This window comes from Malaclemys terrapin, chromosome 18 (genome assembly GCF_027887155.1).
Source record: "Malaclemys terrapin pileata isolate rMalTer1 chromosome 18, rMalTer1.hap1, whole genome shotgun sequence".
Classification (NCBI taxonomy): domain Eukaryota; kingdom Metazoa; phylum Chordata; order Testudines; family Emydidae; genus Malaclemys; species Malaclemys terrapin.
Genome location: NC_071522.1, coordinates 25416840 through 25435386, shown reverse-complemented (window position 1 = coordinate 25435386; position 18547 = coordinate 25416840). Strand labels below are relative to the sequence as shown.

At 55.0% G+C, this 18547-nt stretch overlaps 1 protein-coding gene across 2 annotated transcripts; it reads left to right on the top strand.

Moving 5' to 3' along the window:
• The first annotated feature begins 608 nt into the window (after nt 1-608).
• Nucleotides 609-16358, top strand: BCL7B (BAF chromatin remodeling complex subunit BCL7B). 2 transcript variants are annotated; one of them, XM_054008555.1, is made up of 6 exons: nt 609-785; nt 4175-4250; nt 5016-5112; nt 11364-11534; nt 12025-12104; nt 15432-16358. In XM_054008555.1, the coding sequence occupies exons 1-6, from the start codon at nt 694-696 to the stop codon at nt 15606-15608; spliced, it is 693 nt and encodes a 230-aa protein (XP_053864530.1). In that variant the 5' UTR covers nt 609-693; the 3' UTR covers nt 15609-16358. The 2 variants fall into 2 exon arrangements, with proteins under 2 accessions (XP_053864530.1, XP_053864531.1); XM_054008556.1 differs by lacking the exon at nt 15432-16358 and adding an exon at nt 12782-14809 and having other exon boundaries at nt 619-785.
• Nucleotides 16359-18547: the final 2189 nt, after the last annotated feature.

Genomic DNA, 18547 nt, shown 5'->3' with positions numbered 1-18547 from the left:
GGTCGCTCTGAGTCGACTGCAGCTGACAGTTGCTGGGCTATAGGGCCCCTCTGTTGGAGAAGGGTGCCCTGCCCAGGAGAAACCGCTCCGCTTTCGGCTGCAGGCTGCCGAGTGTCTACCTGGGCGCTAGGAGACGGGCACGGCCTGCCCTGCCGGGGAAGGGCTGGCTGCCATGCCGGGCTCTGTGCCCCACAGCAGGGGACAGGCTGGGTCTGCGACAGCCGCTGGCCTGGCCCCTTGGGGGAGCAGGTGCCACCCAGCCCAGGCTGGGTCACTTCAGAGCAGCCACCAGCCCCTTGCCCTCCTGCTGGGGTAGGAGCTCTGTGGGGCGATGACCTCTGACCTTTCAACCCTCAGCAGTATCTCTACCTTGTCCGCCGCGGAGAGGGGGGCACGTCCCTCACCGCGATTTGCCCCGCAGCGATTTTCCGTCACGCAAAACGGTGGCATCGCGGCCGTTTTCGCGCCTCCTCCCTACACGCGTAGGCTCAAGGGGGGCGGGGCGGGGCGGGGGCGGAGCTGCGCATGTGCACGGGGTAACAGTGCTCTTCCCTCACGCTCCCTTCCCCCGGGCGGAGCGGGCGCGCTGACGCATTACGCGCGGGGTGTGGGTGGGTCAGGCCGCGCGCATGCGCGGGGGGCGGGTCGTGGTGGTAGTGCTGCGGAGCCGGGGTTGCCGGGGCTGCGGACGCCATGTCGGGCCGCTCGGTGCGAGCTGAAACCCGCAGCCGCGCCAAAGATGACATCAAAAAAGTGATGGCGGCTATCGAGCGCGTCCGCAAATGGTGAGAGGCGGGGTCAGGGGGGGCGGGGCCTCGAAGTGTGGGGCCAATCACCGTGCCTCATCGGCTTCGGTGGTGGGACTCCGATGGCGAATAGCCAATCAAAGCGCCTCGAGAGCCAGCGGGCGGGGCCAGCGGGGGGAACATCCAATTACCTCTCCTTACGGTTTGAGAGGGCGGGGAACACGAAGAACAGCCCAATTGGCAGGGGCTACGCCCAATCACAGCTGCCTCCAGGCGTGCTCCTCTTGGGAGCATATAGATGGACATGCTCCGCGGTCAATCAGGGCCCGCGGGCTGAGAAGGCGGGCTCTTCTGTTACCATGGCCCCCGGGTGGCCCGCCCACGCTGACCCAAATTGTCCCGCGTTACGCAGGGTTATTGGCAGGGAGGGCCCTGCCCTACGGTGAGCTCTGTCTGAGTCTGCCGCGCTGCGGCGTCTTCGGAGCCGGGTAGGGGCGGCAGCACTGGGCCAGGAGTGGCCGTCTCCCGGGACGCTGAGGCCCAGGTCGCAGGCTGGGCGCTGCTCGGAGCGGGCCTCGGCCCGGCCGCTGACTTCGTACCTGGCAAGCCGCTCCCCTCGCCTCGGTGCTCACCGGCGGGTTGGGAAGCTGCAGGTGCGTGGTGCTCCCGTCTCTTGGGCATCGCCGCTTGTTGTGGCCGGGACGGGACCGGTGCCTGGGCTCGGGGGTCGTGGCTGGCATAGGAACGTGATGGGTGGGAGGGACCTGACCCAGTGTAGCTGCTGCCCTGGAGTCAGACCCCCTGCTCTAGCCTCCCCACAGTGCAGTTCACAAGACTGAGTCAGTTACACGTTTGACCCCCTCCCTCTAGCTGACCGGAACCCGTCAGGGCCTGTCTACCTGCAGAAGTCACACCGGTGAATCCTAAATCGGTTGAAGAACTAGTTCATTCTACTTCTGCTGTTTAGCCAAAGCGCTGGGCGATGGTAGGGGCTGCAGCTATTTTCAGGAAAGGCAGTCCCAAAACAGAGCTGTACAGAAGCAGCAACAACCTCTCCCCAGGGGGCTGGGAGAGGGGTAGTGTAGAGGTCCCCCTTCTCCTGTCCTTACAGCAGTTACGACTCTGGGGGAGAGTAGCAGAGGTCATTACACAAGGTAGAGCTCCTGAGTAGGGACTAGAGCTGGGCAAATAACTGTCTTTTCAGTTCACTGGCAATTCCAAATGTCAGAAACTAAACATTTTGTTCCAGTTTTGGGGTATTTTACATTTTTTTTTTTTTTTTTTTTTAAGTATGTGGAAAGGAAGAGTCACCTCCCTTATACTCGATAGCCCAGTGATTATGGCACTCAGCTGGGATGCAGGAGATATGGGTTTAAGTTCCTCCTTCAAAGTAGGGATTTTCCCCTGAGTGTCTCATATCCCTAACCACCAGGCTATGGGATATTCTGGAGTGGGTGTCTGTCAGTCTCTCTTGTTGAAGCTGTTCCACTGTGGAATGGCTGAGCCATTACAAACGTTGACTCTATCTCCCCTTGTAAGTACTCTCACACTTCTTATCACACTGTCTGTACTCGGCTAGCTTGATTATCACTTCAAAAGTTTTTTTTTTTTCTCTTAATTAATTGGCCTCTCAGAGTTGGTAAGACAACTCCCACCTGTTTATGCTCTCTGTATGTGTGTATATATATCTCCTCATTATATGTTCCATTCTATATGCATCCGAAGAAGTGGGCTGTAGTCCACGAAAGCTTGTGCTCTAATAAATTTGTTAGTCTCTAAGGTGCCACAAGTACTCCTGTTCTTCTTTTTGTGGCTAAATAGTTAGTCATTGGAGCAGAAGCTGAAAGGTGGGAGTGCCAGGCTAGGGTGTTACTCTCTCTATACTTGCTCTGGCACAATGACTATTTGAATATTTTATAAAAAGTGAAACTGCTTCTGCAGGAGAGCCTCCCACCCCCCTCCCCAGTACCTAATGGCTTGAAGACAGCCCCCTTAGATGGGGGAGGCCCTAGTTCAAGTCCTTGCTTTGGAGCCTATGGTAAGGATTCAAACTTGGGTCTCCCGTATCTCAGGTGAGTGCCCTAACCACTGGGCTACTGGATGTAATAAGAGGGGGCATCACCTCCTTTGTTTTGGGAATGGTACTCAAGGCCCACCATCCCAAACTGCCTCCCACCCTCTGCAAAGTGCTGAAAGCCCCATCCACACCTGCCAAAACCTCCAGCTTCCTCCACCTTGACAACTTTAGGAAGCAGTTGTTCATTGTCAACACACAAATCTGCAGCATATTGAAAATGGAGTAATACACTCAATTTAATGTCCAAATGAATAGCACAGGTTACTGCATTATTATTTCAGTAGCACCCACAATGTGTTAAATGCTGTTCTAATACAAAATACCACCTCCTGCTCCAAAGAGCTTACAGTATTGATTGATAAACTCACAATTGCGTCAGAGAGAGAAGTCACGGGTAACTTTCAGACTGATGGAGGGGGCTTCCCCTAGTCAAAGTTCCCCTGAGCCAAGAGCTCAGCAGGCTGACAGTTAAGGCACATCAGTTTCATAGCCAGTGGTTTAATGTGGCCAGCACCACATCCAGGTGCCTTCGACTGCCCTAACCCAGTGGATCAGGCACACATTTTGCAGTTGGGTGAACGGAAGGTTGCCTTTCAGTGTGAGATCAAGCAAAACTGAAACCTGTGGCAGCAGTTAAAACCCATGGAAATGGAAGGCCAGGATGGCCAAGTTTTCATGGTTTTCTTTACAATCCCAAGGGCCCACGGACCACTGTAAATCAACTCCTGCTCTGAGTGAAGCATCTGCAGAATGTCTAACTCTCCCATCCCCAGTCAACCACTACTTTCCAACCCTTGTTTCAGCAAGGAGGGATTGATTCCCTCACTGCAAACAAGCTCTGCAGGCAGAGTGCAGAATTTGACACCACTGCACCTTGGCCCTGGTGATGTGAAGGTGAGAAGTGCCAGTATAAAGACTGGGAAAGAGAGAGAGCCGTGCTGAGCATCTGAGTGAGCAGAGACCCCCTCTCTTTTCCAGCCAAGTCAGTGGGCTAGGAAAGCCCTGCTCTGGAGATTCTGGGGAAAAGGCCCATTCTATGGGGACATTCTAGATAATGTTCCCACAAGCCCTGATTCCAGAGGAGGGTTTGTATTCCTAGCCCTCAGTGGTCCCCTAGGGCACTGGAGTTCACAGCTTTGCTGTTGCTATTGCTTTTCTGGAGAGTTTTGTGGTGAAATTGTCTCCGTCTCTCATCCTGCCGAGGCAAGTGTATGCAGAAGTAGCAGCACAGGCATGACCCTGAACTGAATTTAATGGCTGTGTCCTGAGTAACTGCCAAGAGTCCCTGGCTGTGTGGTTGGGAGAGGCGGTTGGCTCTGCTGCTTGTAACCTGTCTCCTGCTTGGTGGTAGGGAGAAGAAGTGGGTGACGGTGGGAGACACATCCCTTCGGATATTCAAGTGGGTGCCTGTAGCAGACAGTAAGGAGGTAAGTGCTGGGTCTGCTGTAAGGAATGCTCTTAAGGATTGGGTGTGCTGGTTGGAGAGGAGCAGGCCACGCCTCACTGCTGAAGGGGATGGACTCTAGTTCTGCCCTTCAGAATGTCATCCCAGCTCCCACCAGGAAGGTCTGGTCTTGGGGATCTCCTCTGCATGGCTCAAACCCATGGGGCTCCCAGAAAAACAAACAAAGGTCGTAGTTTCCCCTGGCTGCCCCTCGCTAGTCAGAGAACAGTGAACAAATTATCACTTTTGGGGGGGGGAGGGTTGCTGGGACAGGGATAGCTCAGGGGTTTGAGCATTGGCCTGTTAAACCCAGGGTTGTGAGTTCAATCCTTGAGGGGGCCATTTAGGGGTCTGGGGATTGGTCCTGCTTTGAGCAGGAGGTTGGACTAGATGACCTCCTGAGGTCCCTTCTAACCCTGATATTCTATGACGGGCTGGAGCTGATGGTCTTTGGCCAGTGTGCTCATTGGGAAATCCCCAGAGAGGATCTGGAAGGCAAAACCTTCCTTTTACAATGGACTTCAGACTCGGGGGTAGGCCCAGCAATCCACACAGCATCTGTAATGTGACGTAGCCCCATTTGCTGCACTTGTGGCCTGGGCAGGTACAGTGTCCATAGGCGAATGCCCCTCTGGCTCTGTGCTGTTGCTGCTGCCTGGGAAGGGCAGTGTTCCTTAAAGGCCTACTGCCTCTCTCCCCTCTGCTTGCTGAGTGTGACTCTGTTAATCCCATGTTCTCTCTCTTCAAGAAAGAGAAGTCCAAAACAGGTAGCAGTGCTGCTCGAGAACCCAATGGCTTCCCAGCTGACTCATCTGCCAACTCCTCCCTCCTCCTGGAGTTCCAGGGTGAGTCTGCCTACCCCCAGAACACAGGCTGGCAGGGGGAGGGCACTGCTACCATTCACATCAAGAGGACTTTGTAAATATTGAGGTGTCATTAGTATGTATGTCTTGCATATCCCCCCAGGAGCAATGAAGATTTCCACAAGGGATATTGTTCTGACACATAAGAACAGACATATTGTGTCAGACCAATGGTTCATCTAGCCCAGTATCCTGTCTTCCGACAGTGGCCAATGCCTGGTGCCCCAGAGGGAATGAACAGAACAAGCAATTATTGAGTGATCCATCCTGTCATCCACTCCCAGCTTCTGGCAGTTGGAAGTAGGGTGACCAGATTGCAAGAGTGAAATATCAGGACACGTTGGGCGAGCAGGGCTGGGGGAGGGGAGAGGACGACAATGACAGACACAGGTGCACAGAGCCATGAGAGGGGGGCCCTAGGAAGCTGCGAGAGGGGGCCCTAGGAAGCTGCAAGAGGGGTTGTAACAGCCCCCTGCTGCAGCCCGCACCACAAGCCACAGGGCCAGGACACCTATTGAATTCAATGAGAATTTTGCAAGTGAATTGATGTACCTAGTTCTGAGATTATAAAGCCAGAAGGGATCCGGTGATCACCCGGTCTCACCGCCTGTATAGCACAGACATAGAACTTTCCCAAAATAATTCCTAGAGGATAGCTTTAGAAAAAGCTTTTAGAAAAACACCATAACCCTTAGTATATTGTTAATCATTAATCACTCTCACCATTGAAAAGGTATGCCTTATATCCAGTCTGAATTTGTCTAGCTGCAACTTCCAACCGTTGGCTCATGCTCTACCTTTCTCCGCTAGACTGAAGTGCCCATTATTAACTATTTGTTCCCCATGTAGATACTTACAGTCTATAACCAAGTCACTTCTTAACCTTCTTTTTGTTAAGCTAAATAGATTGAGGTCCTTGAGTCGATCACTATAAGGCATGTTTTATAATCCTTTAATCAGTCTTGTGACTCTTCTCTGAACACTCTCCAATTTATCAATATCCTTCTTAAATTGTGCACACCAGAACTGGACACAGTATTCCAGCAGTGGTTGCACCAATGCCAAATACAGAGATAAAATAACCTCTCTACTCCTGCTTGAGATTCCGATATTTAGGCATCTGGTCACCCTATTTCTGTATGCATTTCCCCAGGTTTTTTTGTAAAAATCAAAACTGAACTGCCCCAGAAATTCTGGCATGTGGAATCATCGTGAAACTCGCATGGCTCCAACCCTTCCGATGAACCTTTAGATCCACTGCACAGACTTCTGCCACTTGAGCTAATGGAGTAAGTGATGGCAGCGGCAGTAGGTTGTCATCCTATATGTGATAGATCAGCTCTATACGGGGATGAGACACTTTTTTTGCCACTCGGTTTCACAGAAACTGCTGACAGAAGAGGAACTGTGAAACTCAGGAATCCTGGGTCTGTTCCAGACTCCTGAATGGAGTGGTCTCTAGCAGTCAAAGACCCTTCTTCCCCGTCCCCTCCCGTCTATGTCTATCCTATTGCTGTCTAACCCATCCCAGCTCCTCATCTGATTTCAACTGCCCCCCACTACCTCTCTGGATTCCTTGTCCCAGTTTCCTGGTCCTGTCTCACTCTCCTCTCTCCCCACCCCCATCCCTCAGATGGGATGTTCGTTCCAGACTGGCAAAATTATAAGGCTTCCCAACATTTCAACACTTCCCATTCTAAATTTTCGGTTGCTTAACTATAGGCTAGCTCTGCCTACAACAAAGCATATTCAGAACCTCTGATTAAAGGAATTATAAGTGTAGCAACCTCCATCATAGCTAGTCACCAAAGATTGAACCCGAGCCATCCAGACTTAGAAGCATGAGCTTCTACTACTTGAGTTCAAGATATAACTCCCTTAGCTGGTAGCTATACAGTTATCCTCTAAAAATCCACCAGAGGAGGGCACAAAACATATGTTGGACAGTGAATTACAAAAGTGCCAAATATTATTATTAGACCTGCAATACTTTTCACAATGAACATCAGCGGGGGATAAATTGGGAGTTTAAGAATATTTGGAAAACAATTTTAGAATAACATTCAGTGATGTGGTTCAAAAGAAAAAAAACTGTTAAAACTCATAACTTGGCAATATTCAGTGTTTGAAAAAAAACAACTTTTAGGAGCTATGGAAGAATGTTGAAACAGGAAGATGTTATGCTTGATTACCACTTGGGCAAGGCGGCGTGCTATGTAATATTTGCAAGATTTCACTGTAATGTTTTACAATATAGAGCAGCGCAATGCTGATTCCATTGATATTGTTGAGCAATTCATGCTGATTTTATTTATTTCAGCCCACATCTTAATAGTTTTGAATACTATAGATCACAATTTTCAGCTCAGTTGGTCTGAACATGCAGAGCTTTAAAACTGCTATGCTCTAAACTGTATATTAACTACAATTTTATAAACCTGTATGTCAGAGAACTGTGTGCCACTACTACTAAACAGTGTGGCACAAGGCTATTCAGAGTGAATCACAGAAATGTAGGACTGGAAGGGACATCAACAGATCATCTAGTCAAACCCCTGCACTGAGGCAGGAGTGAGTAATAACAACACTAGACCATCCTTGACAGGTGTTTGTCTAACCTCTTAAAAAACTTCAATGACTGCTATTCCATAACCTCTCTAGGTACTTTGTCCAGTGCTTAACTACCTTTATAGTTAGGAAGTTTTTCCTAACATCTAACCTAAATCTCCCTTGCTACAATTTAAGCCCATTGCTTCTTTTTCCTGAGTGGGATGGGGGTGAGTCCAGGCAGTGGGATTCGCGGGAGGGAGGTCGAGGAAGTCGGTGGATGTGTGGGGATGGACCAGGGGAAGCAGGGTGGAGGAACTGAGGGGGGACAGGACTGGGACTGAGGGAGTCAGGGGTGCTGAGGGGGATGGGACAGGGCTGGGATGGGGGGAGCAGGGTAGGAGCTGAGGGGCGCATGAATGGGACAGGGTAGAGAGCTGTGTAGAGTGGGGCGGGGCAGGGGAGACAATGGGGCTGGGCTGGGGAGGGATGGGGGATTTGGGAGAGGGACAGGGTCTGGAGGGGATGAGACAGAGGGGAGCAGGATTGGAATGGGGGGAAGTTGACGGGGTGGGACAGCAGGGGGAGCGATGGGGTGGGATGACAGGAGAGGCTGAAGAAGAGATTTGGGGTGGGGTAGGGACTGAGGGCAGTGGGTTTGGGGTGGGAGGTACGGGGGGACTGCGGGGGAGGCTGAGGGAACAGGGTCAGAGTGGGGGCTGAGGGCAGTGGGTTGGGTCTACACTGGCACCTCTCAGCATTGCTGTGCCGGGTGGCAGACCTGCGCCAGCGCTACCCTAGCAATGGAAGAGTCCTCAGTGGAAATGCAGACTTCATGACACAGACCCTCCTCGTCACGTCAAACCTGATGCTGCTCTGGTCAGTCGCTAGGCTCTTTCAAACCCATGCAGGGTATCTGGCTCTTTTTCAGTTCTTAGGTTAAGAAAAGCCTCTGCATTTTGTGAGAGCTTCAGCATTCACATTCCTACTTCACAAACTGTCTGCTGACACATTGCTCCCAGAGCATTCATCTTTGTTCATTATCGGCAGGCCCATCAGATTAACGAGCAACATAGGGGGAAGCAACACAATGGTGTCAAGGATTTTTAATTTTTCAAACCTATTTGGCCTCAACAGGGATAACAGCAAATCTGGACAGAGCAGATGGGTGTCAGGATGGGTTTTGGTATTTATTTTTTTATTTTTTTTAATTGAAAATGTTTGGGTCTGAGCAAAGGCTGCAAACTTCCCTTTGGAAACCTCTGCTGATCTTTTGCCCCAGGGGCTAACGACAGCCTGGAATCCGGGACAGATTTCCACATCCATGCAGGGTGAGATGATGGGGGGAGGGGAGGGACTGTGGGGGAGGCTGTTGGAACAGGGGCAGGGACTGAGGGCAGTGGATTGAGGGTGGGGGGCACAAGAGGGACACTGTGGGGGAGGCTGAGAGCAGTGAGTTGGGTGAGATGATGGGGGGAGGGGCTGTGGGGGAGGCAGAGGGAACAGGGTCGGGGTGGGGGCTGAGGGCAGTGGATTGAGGGTGGGAGGCACGGGAGACTGCGGGGGAGGCTGAGGGAACAGGGTCAGGGTGGGGGGCTCAGGGCAGTGGGTCTGAGGGGAGCCCTCCTGCAGAGGGACCTGCCAGGGGGCCAGCTGAGCCCAGCAGTGCTTACCTGGAGCGGCTCCCAGGAAGCAGGCAGGTCCCTCCCAGTCCCTCTGGCCCTTTCCTAGGGTCGGGTCGAGGGGAGGGGGGGCTCTCTGCCCAGCGACCGCTGCCTGCTGCCGGAGTCTACAGGTCCCGCCCCGCTGCAGCACACAGCAGAGCGAGACCTCCTCGCTGCCTCTCTGTGTGCCGGGGCAGGGGCAGGGCTGTGCTCTGCAGGCTCCTGCCGGCCAGGCGGGGGGCTCCGTGGCCTGGCTCTGCTGCGCCGGGAGCTCAGCTGCGCGCTGCCCCAGGGCCCAGGGAAGGAAGGTGAGTGGCGCCGGTGGCGCCTGCTTGCCGCGCTCTCCCTCATATAGGGTGACCAGACGTCCCGACCAATGTAAGGTCGGGACGCGGGACAAGTCCCCTAAAATCGGGACTGTCCCGATAATATCGGGACGTCTGGTCACCCTAGTTAGAAGCTAGGAACACACAGAGCATGGGCTTGAATACCTGCCTCTCCTGCTCCGACTCCCTTCTCTCCAGTGTCTGCTGTGGGGAGAGGCTGTTAGCGGCGTGCAGCCAGCACACCCTGCCCTACACCACTCCCTGCAGCGACTGGCACAGGGATCTCCTGCACTGTTATGATGAAGCCCTTCAGGGTATGTCCCACTTTAGGACAGTGGCTCGCAAACGTTTTACCGAAACGCCCCGCCAGCTGCATTTTGTCTTTTTTAGCGATCCACCCAGGGTCCAAATTCATGGGCGGGGGTGTGCAAAATCATAGGTCAGCCTCATCCTCCTCCGCTGCTTTCTCTGTCCTCGCCCCGCCAAGGGGGCACCGACCCCCCGCAGCTGCAGGTGTGGCCAGGCCAAACATGAGCAAGTAGTGCTGTGACCCCATGAGCCAGGTTGCAATACCCAGAGCATGGAGCTGTGCCCTGCCCCACAGGACATGAACCATTGTTGCAGGATGAGTGTGGGGCAGGCTTGCTCTCAACCCCTGCTCCTTCAGGGCCTCTCCTTGGAAAGGCTGCTGTAGGAATCCTAGGAGCAGGGAGGGTAGTCCTGGAGCTTCCAGGTAGCCTTTGCGTCTCACAGAAGGGGTTGCAGGCAGGAAGGGGGACTGTGCCCAGAGGCATGTGTCCTTCAGCTCATCTGGGTGGAGACCAATGGAGGCAGCACCAGTATTTTACCCCAGAGTCTGTGGTGGATCCAGGATGGATTTTAATATTAAGGCTTGCCTTGCTCCTTGGTATTCAGCCATAAAGGCTTTAGGAGCAATGGAGGTCTCAGCCCCAGGGATTAGGAGCACTCTGTGATGAAAGGATTTGGGGAAGAGATGTGCTTTGGCATTTCCCTACCCCTCCAGTTCTATTAAAGGCAATTCCAAGGTCTCCGGAGCTCATAAGCTGCTGAGAACTCTGTCCTCTCTGCGCCTCTGTAGGCAGAGTGGAAAGGCCTCAGCATCCCATGGCCATGCACACTCTGGGGTTGGCTGCCTGCCAAGGGGAGGTGTACAGGAGACTTGGCCAGCCTGAGGCCACCTGGCCTGTATTCCCTGATGTGCTTTGTTACTATACCTGGTAGAGCAGGGGTCCCAGATGGGAGTCTGGGGGTCCAGCCAGTCACTTCACGGTGATGTCAGACGGTGGGACAGGAACCAGTACAGCCTGCGAACTGCTACTGAACAGCTTTGTGTCCCATTCCCACGTCGGTGCTCTTTGCTCAGCAAACACCCAGGACCCCTCCTCTGCCTGCTCTCTCTTCCCATGCTTGGGCCTTTCCTTCTCTCGAAGGAGTGGTATCCTGGGGATTGACCATATAACTAATCCTGGAAATCCAGGGCAGCCTAGCATACACGGCTTGGGAACTCCATAGGGAGAAGTGGGTGCAGAGCTCTCCTGCTGGCATGGGAATCCTCCCTGCTCCCTTAGGCCGTTCTCTATGGGTGCCATCTTTCAGTGCTGCCCCCTGCTGGTCTTCTTGTGCTACTACAGCTGTGAGCCATGCATCCCCCCCTAACGTGCTGATGGTTTTTCAGATGAGACCAGTAACCAGAGCTCCTTGTCGGATGTTTACCAGCTCAAGGTCGACAGCAGCCCAAACTCGAGCCCCAGCCCCCAACAGAGCGAGTCAATGAGTCCTGCACATACGTCTGACTTCCGCACGGATGATTCGCAGCCACCTACACTGGGGCAGGAGACCCTGGAAGGTATGATGCAGCCAGCTGCACTGGGAGAGGAGATGCTGGAGGGGGGGGAGGGGGGACCTAAGGAAGGTGCAGTTCAGCCAGCCGTTCTGGGCCTGGTGAGCCCTGGGAGAAGCACAGTGCAGCTGCCCATGATGGGCCGGGTGAGTTTCTGCTCCTTGCCCCGGCAGGGCATTTGCTGCCATGTTCCTGTGCAGGAAGCATGGCTGGGTTGGCTGTTTTCATGCATGTTTGCAGCAGCACAGCTATGTTAATGGTGCTGCATGTCCAACATGGTGTTGGCTTTTCCTAGGCCTCTCTATGGTGCAAGGGCAGCAGAGACCTGAATGCTGTCTAGGCACGGTGCTCCCCACTGAGTCCTGGGAGTATGTTGTGTCTGCAGGCAAGGGGGCAGTAGCTGGCTAGCTCACTCGGTGAGGCCAGGCAGAGCTCTTGCTGCTAACAGCAGGCTCACGGAGCCAGCACATCCATAATCCTCTCTGTTCCCTTCCAGAGCCCTGCCTACCTTCCTCGGAAGTTGCAGATGAGCCTCCCACTCTCACGAAAGAGGAGCCTGTCCCTCTTGAGACTCAGGTAAGGGGAAGGGGAACCAAAGCCTTCTCTACATATGTACAGGCTCAAACTCCACCCTTCATCCCTCTGGTGTGTTGACTCTGAAACCTAACAATGGCACATGATGTGTCAGCATTATGAACTGTTTCACTACTGCCCATTTGAGCAGAAGCATCCAGCTAATATACTTTCCCCACAGACTTGGGCTGCCCTCTGCCCAGCTTCCGCAACCATTTCGGTGCTGCAGTTTTGAGCTGTGAGTGCCAAAATCGATAGTGCCTGGAAAACTGAAAATGTGGGGACAGCCTGAAAGAATCACAGTAAATATCCCGGGTCACTGCCCTGAGCCTGTTGTTCTCATCAGGTGTAGTTCATTAAAATGCTCCCTGTGTCAGGTCATTGGAGCTGCCCCAACCAGAGGCCTGGCCTCAGAAGTGTGAGCATTTGCCATGGAGTGCCCTGGGTCTTGAACCCAGGCATAGCACTGCTGGGAGCAAGCCCGTGCTGTTGGTGCCACTAGTGGCCCAGGCAGGATGCTATGGGCCGCTGAGCCTCTTGGTCGGACTTTAGCCTCTCCCCTTCCCTTTAGTGCTGTTGGCTCCCTGTGAGCAGAGATCCCAGGGCTGTGGCAGAGTTGTGCGCAGAGCTGGGAGCTGCATCCCGCATCACCCGTGACCTCTGCTCTCCTGCTGTTCCAGGAAACTGAAGAGGAGGATTCTGGGGCGCCGCCTCTGAAGAGATTTTGTGCTGATCAGAACTCTGTGTGCCACACGGTCTCGGAGAGCTAGGGATGGGCCCCTCCCTCCAGCCCCCCACAGAGCCCGCTTGCCCTCCCCAGGGACGGGCCCCTCCCTCCAGCTCCCCGCAGAGCCCGCCTACCCTCGCCAGGGATGGGCCCTTCCCTCCAGCTCCCCACAGAGCCCACCTGCACATCCCAGGGACAGGCTCCTTCCTTCCAACTCCTCGCCAAGCCCGCCTGCCCTCCCTAGGAACAGGCCCTTCTCACCAGCCCCCCACAGAGCTGGCCTGCCCTCCCCAGGGACAGGCCCCTCCTGCCAGCCCCCCACCCCCCCTGAGCCAGCCTGTCCTCCCCAGGGACGGGCCCCACCCCCCAGCTCCCCTCCCCAGGGATGGACCCCTCCCGCCAGCCCCCCACTGCAGAGCCCGCCTGCCCTCCCTAGGAACAGGCCCTTCTCACCAGCCCCCCACAGAGCTGGCCTGCCCTCCCCAGGGACAGGCCCCTCCTGCCACACACACCCCCCCCCACGACAGTGCCCGCCTCCCCTCCCCAGGGATGGGCTCCTCCCTCCAGGCCTGTGCACAGCCCACCTGCCTTCCCCAGGGATGGGCCCCTCCCGTCACACCCCCCCCGCAGAGCCCGCCTGCCCTCCCGTCAGCCCCCCACAGAGCCGGCCTGCCCTCCCCAGGGACAGGCTCCTCCCTCCAGCTCCCTGCAGAGCCCACCTGCTCTCCCCGTGGAAGGGCTCCTCCCGCCAGCCCCTCACAGAGGAACTAGTCTGTCCTTCCCTCAGGGACAGGCCAGGGCACCTCGCACCATCAGTACGTGCAAACTTGCCTCTATTTATTGGCTCCCTTTTCCCGCTGATCTGTGCTGGTGCGGCAGGGGCAGCACTGGTCATGCAGCCTGCTCGTGTGAGGGGCTGAGTCCTCTGGGTCTCCTGCTCTGCCCGGGCGCTGGACGAGAACTGCAGCCCGGCAGATTTTGTTCCCCTGCAGGACAATTTCGTCTAGGGCCCCGTGCCCCCAGTTGCTGGGAATGGAAGAGCCATTCCCACTGCACAAAGTAGTTTCTCTTCCCCCTTGTGACTATGTCCTGGAGCTTCCCCCCAGTAAACAAGCCTTACTGATGGGCCGAGAGGGGTTAGGTGAGCATTCGCGGCATGGGACCTCCCAGTGCTGGAGCTCTGACATAGGCCTTCGCCCTGCGGGGCAGGAATCCCGAGCTGGGACACTGTGCAATAGCTGTTGGTTTAAGCCATTTGTGCTGGAGGAGACAGGGGCCCCGCACTATGGAGGGTAGGCAGATGAGTGTATCAGGGCACAGCCGCCCCCCCAGGCATGTGCTATGGGGCCTCTGGACGTCTTGCCACCTCCCCTCCCCCGGCCCCTGCAGGGTGGCAGCATTCAAGGGTGCAGGCTATAGGCACAAAGCCCTTAGTATTGGATCCAGGCAGGTTGCCACCAGGTCCCTGGCTGACTCTGCGCCTGGCATGGACCTGCGGTTCCTAACGTGAGTGCCCATGGGAGAGACTGAGGCAGCATAGGGTTTCTTCAGTTTCAGGGTGGGGAGGTCCTGCTGTGAGGCCCACTCCAAGTCTACCTCAGGGACGGGGAAGGACACAGCAGGGTCTAGGGTCTCTCCCAGAAAACCCAGGAGCCTTGGTTCTCACTCTCCCAGCGCTGTCAGGGTGGCGTCATTTCCCAGTGCACCTTTACACTGCCTGTCCTTGGTGCCTGGTCTGCACACCCTGGCACCTCGCTCACCCGGCTCCCAGTCAGAGCTGCTCCCCAGGCTTGTTTACCATGGAGCTCCTGTCCCTCCTCTCCAACGCCATGGACCTGTTTCCTCTTCGTTGCGATCTGCATGTCAAATCAAGTCTGTGATTGAGCCTCTGTTGAAGCCGAAGGCGCCGGCTATGCGTGGAAGTGGAAAGATATTTTAGCACTGAATAGAATATTTTTAAAATTAAACTATTTGAAATACAGTGTGTGAATTTCTCTGCAGCAGCTTGGAGAGGGCTGGATCCCCACCATTCTCTCCATGGTGTAGGGCTGCTTTGTTCACGTCTTTGAGTGGATGCAGCTACGTATTCCTTAGTGTGTGCGCCCTGTGTGCTGGAGCTGAAGGATTTTCCCAGCTGTACCCCTAGAGGGGCGGGGCTCATGCTGTGTGGCCATAGCCCCTCCCCTGGCTGTATAGGGCGGTACCACCTTGACCCCCTCCACAGTTTCTTCTTACCACCCATGGCTGGAGTTGCAGCACTCTGCGTTTTACCTCATGCTCCTCTACTTAGTGACGTTTCGAGTTGTATGTGGTTCATTAGGACCGTACTACAGTGTGTGTTAAGTTACTGTCAGCTGTAGGTTGTGTTTTCCTGGTGATGCCCCCCATCAGCATTTAAATTTAAACATTGTCCATTGAGGAAGGGGCATCCCCACTAACAATCCCCACACATGGTGCTTGTTGTGTCCAGGCACAGCCCATATCAAGGTGTGCTGTTCCATTTGCACGTAGTTCACTACACAGACTCAGGTGGCGAGGGATCTTCGTCTGAAGCAGCACCTGCTACAACAGGCAGGAAGATTTACACCTCCTCTTCCTTGCAGATGCAGATTGCTAACCAGCAGCCACTGCTGCCCAAGAACGACTTTGCTACCTGGACAGCTATGTCTAAATTTGCAGACCAGCTGCCCAAGGCCTCGAGGGAGGAATTTCAGGCATTGGTCACTGAAGGCTGTTTGGGGCTAAGGCTTCTTTGCAGTCCACACTGGACATCACGATGATTCAGCCAGAGTGAAGGCACCTGTGGTTCCCATGAGGCGATGTTCCTGCTGTCCAGCAGGCCACTGAGGATTTGTCCTTCGATTGGCAAGAGCTGTTCTCGGATAAGATGGATGAGACTCTGCACTCCTTCAGGGACTCTAGGCTGCCCTATGGCCCTCGGGAATGTACAAGCTGGTGGTGCAGAGGCCATTACAGTGTTCAACAGCAACAACAGCAGTATTGTCAACAGCTCATGTTTGGGCAGCTTTTTGCTCCCCCGAGGCAGGACTGCCCTGGAAAAGGGCCTAGGCCCCACAGGAGGAAGCAGTTGGGTTCAGGATTCAGCCAGTTCACATGACATCCCCAGCACCTCCCAAGCACCCATTTTGACACCTTGGTCCAGAGACGTGTTCCAGCCATTGGTCTCCCTGCCCTCCCCTCCCCCCATCCTCCTCTCTGTGGTTAGGCTGATTCGCTTTTACAATGCTTGGGGCTCGATCACTACTGAGCTGGGTCCTAAGCACCGTCTGATCAGGCAGTGCCATCCAGTTCCTCTCCATCTAGCCCGTCCCTCTTCAGGGACCCCTCTCACAAGATACTGCTCCTTCAGCAGGTGTGCTCTCTGATGGCATTGGGAGCAGTGGAGGAGATCCACCACAACACCAGGGTCAGGGTTTCTACTGGTACTTTGTGGGGCCCAAATCCAAGGGAGGGGTAAGGCCCATTCTTGACCTTTGCAGCCTCAACAAATAAATGTATCAGGTACACGAGGTTGCGAATGGTCTCTCTAGCGCCTATCCTCCCCACGTTGTATCAAACTGGTTTGCTGCCCTGGACTGTCAGGACACCTGCTTTCATATGACCGTTTTGCCGAGCCACAGAAAATTCCTTTGGTTTGTTGTGTTAGAGCATTTTCAGTCCACAGTGCTTCCCTTTAGCCCCTCTTCTGTCCCTTGGGTTTTTACCAAATGCATGGTCATCGTCACGGCATAGCTCCAGAAGAACGGGATCCACAGCTTCCCATAGCTGGATGACTGGTTGCTGAGGGGCAGGTCCAGAGAGGAAGTCCTTTCTCATATGGACACCACACTGCGCTTGCTTGACCATCTAGGTCTTATCCTAAACACCGGGAAGTCCACCTTGGTTCCCACTCAGAAAATAGAGTTCCTTGGGGCACTAATAGACTCTACATGTTTAGTTGTGTTTCTGCTGACTGTCTGTTTTCAGGTGATTTGCCACCTCTGTCTCACTGCAGTCTCAGCCTTCCTCGAGAGGTCGGATGTGCCTGAGACTCTTGGGCCACATGTCTGCTGGCACACAGGTGGTCCAGTTTGCAAGGCTATGTCTTCACCCCCTTCCAGTGTGGCTCAGAGCAGTTTACTGAACTCTTCACTCCTTACACAGATTGGTCTGTCTCCCTCCGCTGGACCTGGACTCATTGCAATGGTGGATGCTTCTCAGGACATTCCCCCTGAGGGGCACAGGTGGGGTTGCTGAAAGTCCAAGGTTTGTGGTTGGAGCAGGAGACCACTCTGCATATCAATGTGCTGGAGCTTTGGAGCAATGCTTGTCATGCTTTTTGGGACCATATCAGGGGCTCAGCGGTTCACATACTTACCGACAATACCACCGCAATGTAGTATGCGAACTTGGGGCGACAGGTTTGTATAATTTTTGGTGGTGTCCCGAACGGGTCCAAGTCCGCCCCTCCCCCTCCCCACACACACACCCCCACTCCCCCCAAGGCTCTGGGAGGGAGTTTGAGTGCGAGCCCTGGGCGGGGGCAGGAGGTTGGGATGCAGGAGTGGGTGCAGGGAGCAGGCTCTGAGGGAGTTTGGGTGCAGAGGGTGGGCTGGGGCAGGGGTGCAGGAGGGAGTGCGGGGGGCAGGCTCTGGGAGGGAGTTAGGGTGTGGGCTCTGGGCTGGGGCAGGGAGTGGGCTCTGCAGGGAATTTGGGTGTGAGGTCTGGGCTGCAGAAGGGGGTTGGGGTGCGGGTGAGGGGTGGAGTGGTTACCTCGGGTGGCTCCTGAAAGTGACCCACACCTCACTCTGGCAGCAGCTCCTAGGCAAATGGTCGGAGGGGTCGCCGCACGCTGCTGCCCACAGGCATCACCCCCCAGCTCCCATTGGCCGGAGTTGGCAGAGTCGGCACTCGGGACAGGGGCAGCGTGCGGAGACACAGCCCCTCTCTCTCCCTCTCCCCCCCCCCCCTCACTGGGGCCGCAGGGACATGCCAGCTGCTTCCAGAAGCAGGGTGGGCAGGAAGCCACCTTAGCCCCGTTGCGCTGCTGGTGGTGGCAGTGGGATCCCCTGGCCCTTTTAAATTGCCTGGGGGTAGCTGAGGGGGCGGCACGCGGGGGCAGCAGGCGGGGCAGGGGGGAGAGACCCGGCCCCAAACTTTCGTGGAGCCAGGCCCTCGTGCTCTCATATTGGTGGAACATGGGCACCACAGGCCCATAAAACTCACCACCCATGTGTGAACTGGAAGGGGGAGAGGGTTCCCTGCCAAGGGGCAATCAGGCTGTGGCAGTTCTGCCTTAAGGAGAGCATCACTCCGATAGCCGACCACTTGCCTGGGGCACAGAATCAGCTCACAGATCGACTCCACAGAATTTTTTCTCTGAGTCACGTGTGGTTCCTGAACACAAGTATCCTGCGGGCCATTTCTGTGGCTTGGGTTTCCTGATGATTGCTACAAGGGACAACAAGAAATGTCATCTGTTCTGCTCTTGAGGGGGGTCTCAGGCGAGGCTCCGTCGGATGCCTTCCATCTCAGCTGGCAATTGGCTCTCTGCTGTGCCCTTCCCCCAATCCTGATCATCCACAAGCTGAAGGCAAATGGGGCCAAGCTCATTTTCATTGCCCTGGCATAGCCAAGGCAATGATGGTTCTCCAACCTTCTCACACTATCTCTTCAGCTTCCTCTCCATTCTGACCTACTCACTCAGAATCACAGCCAC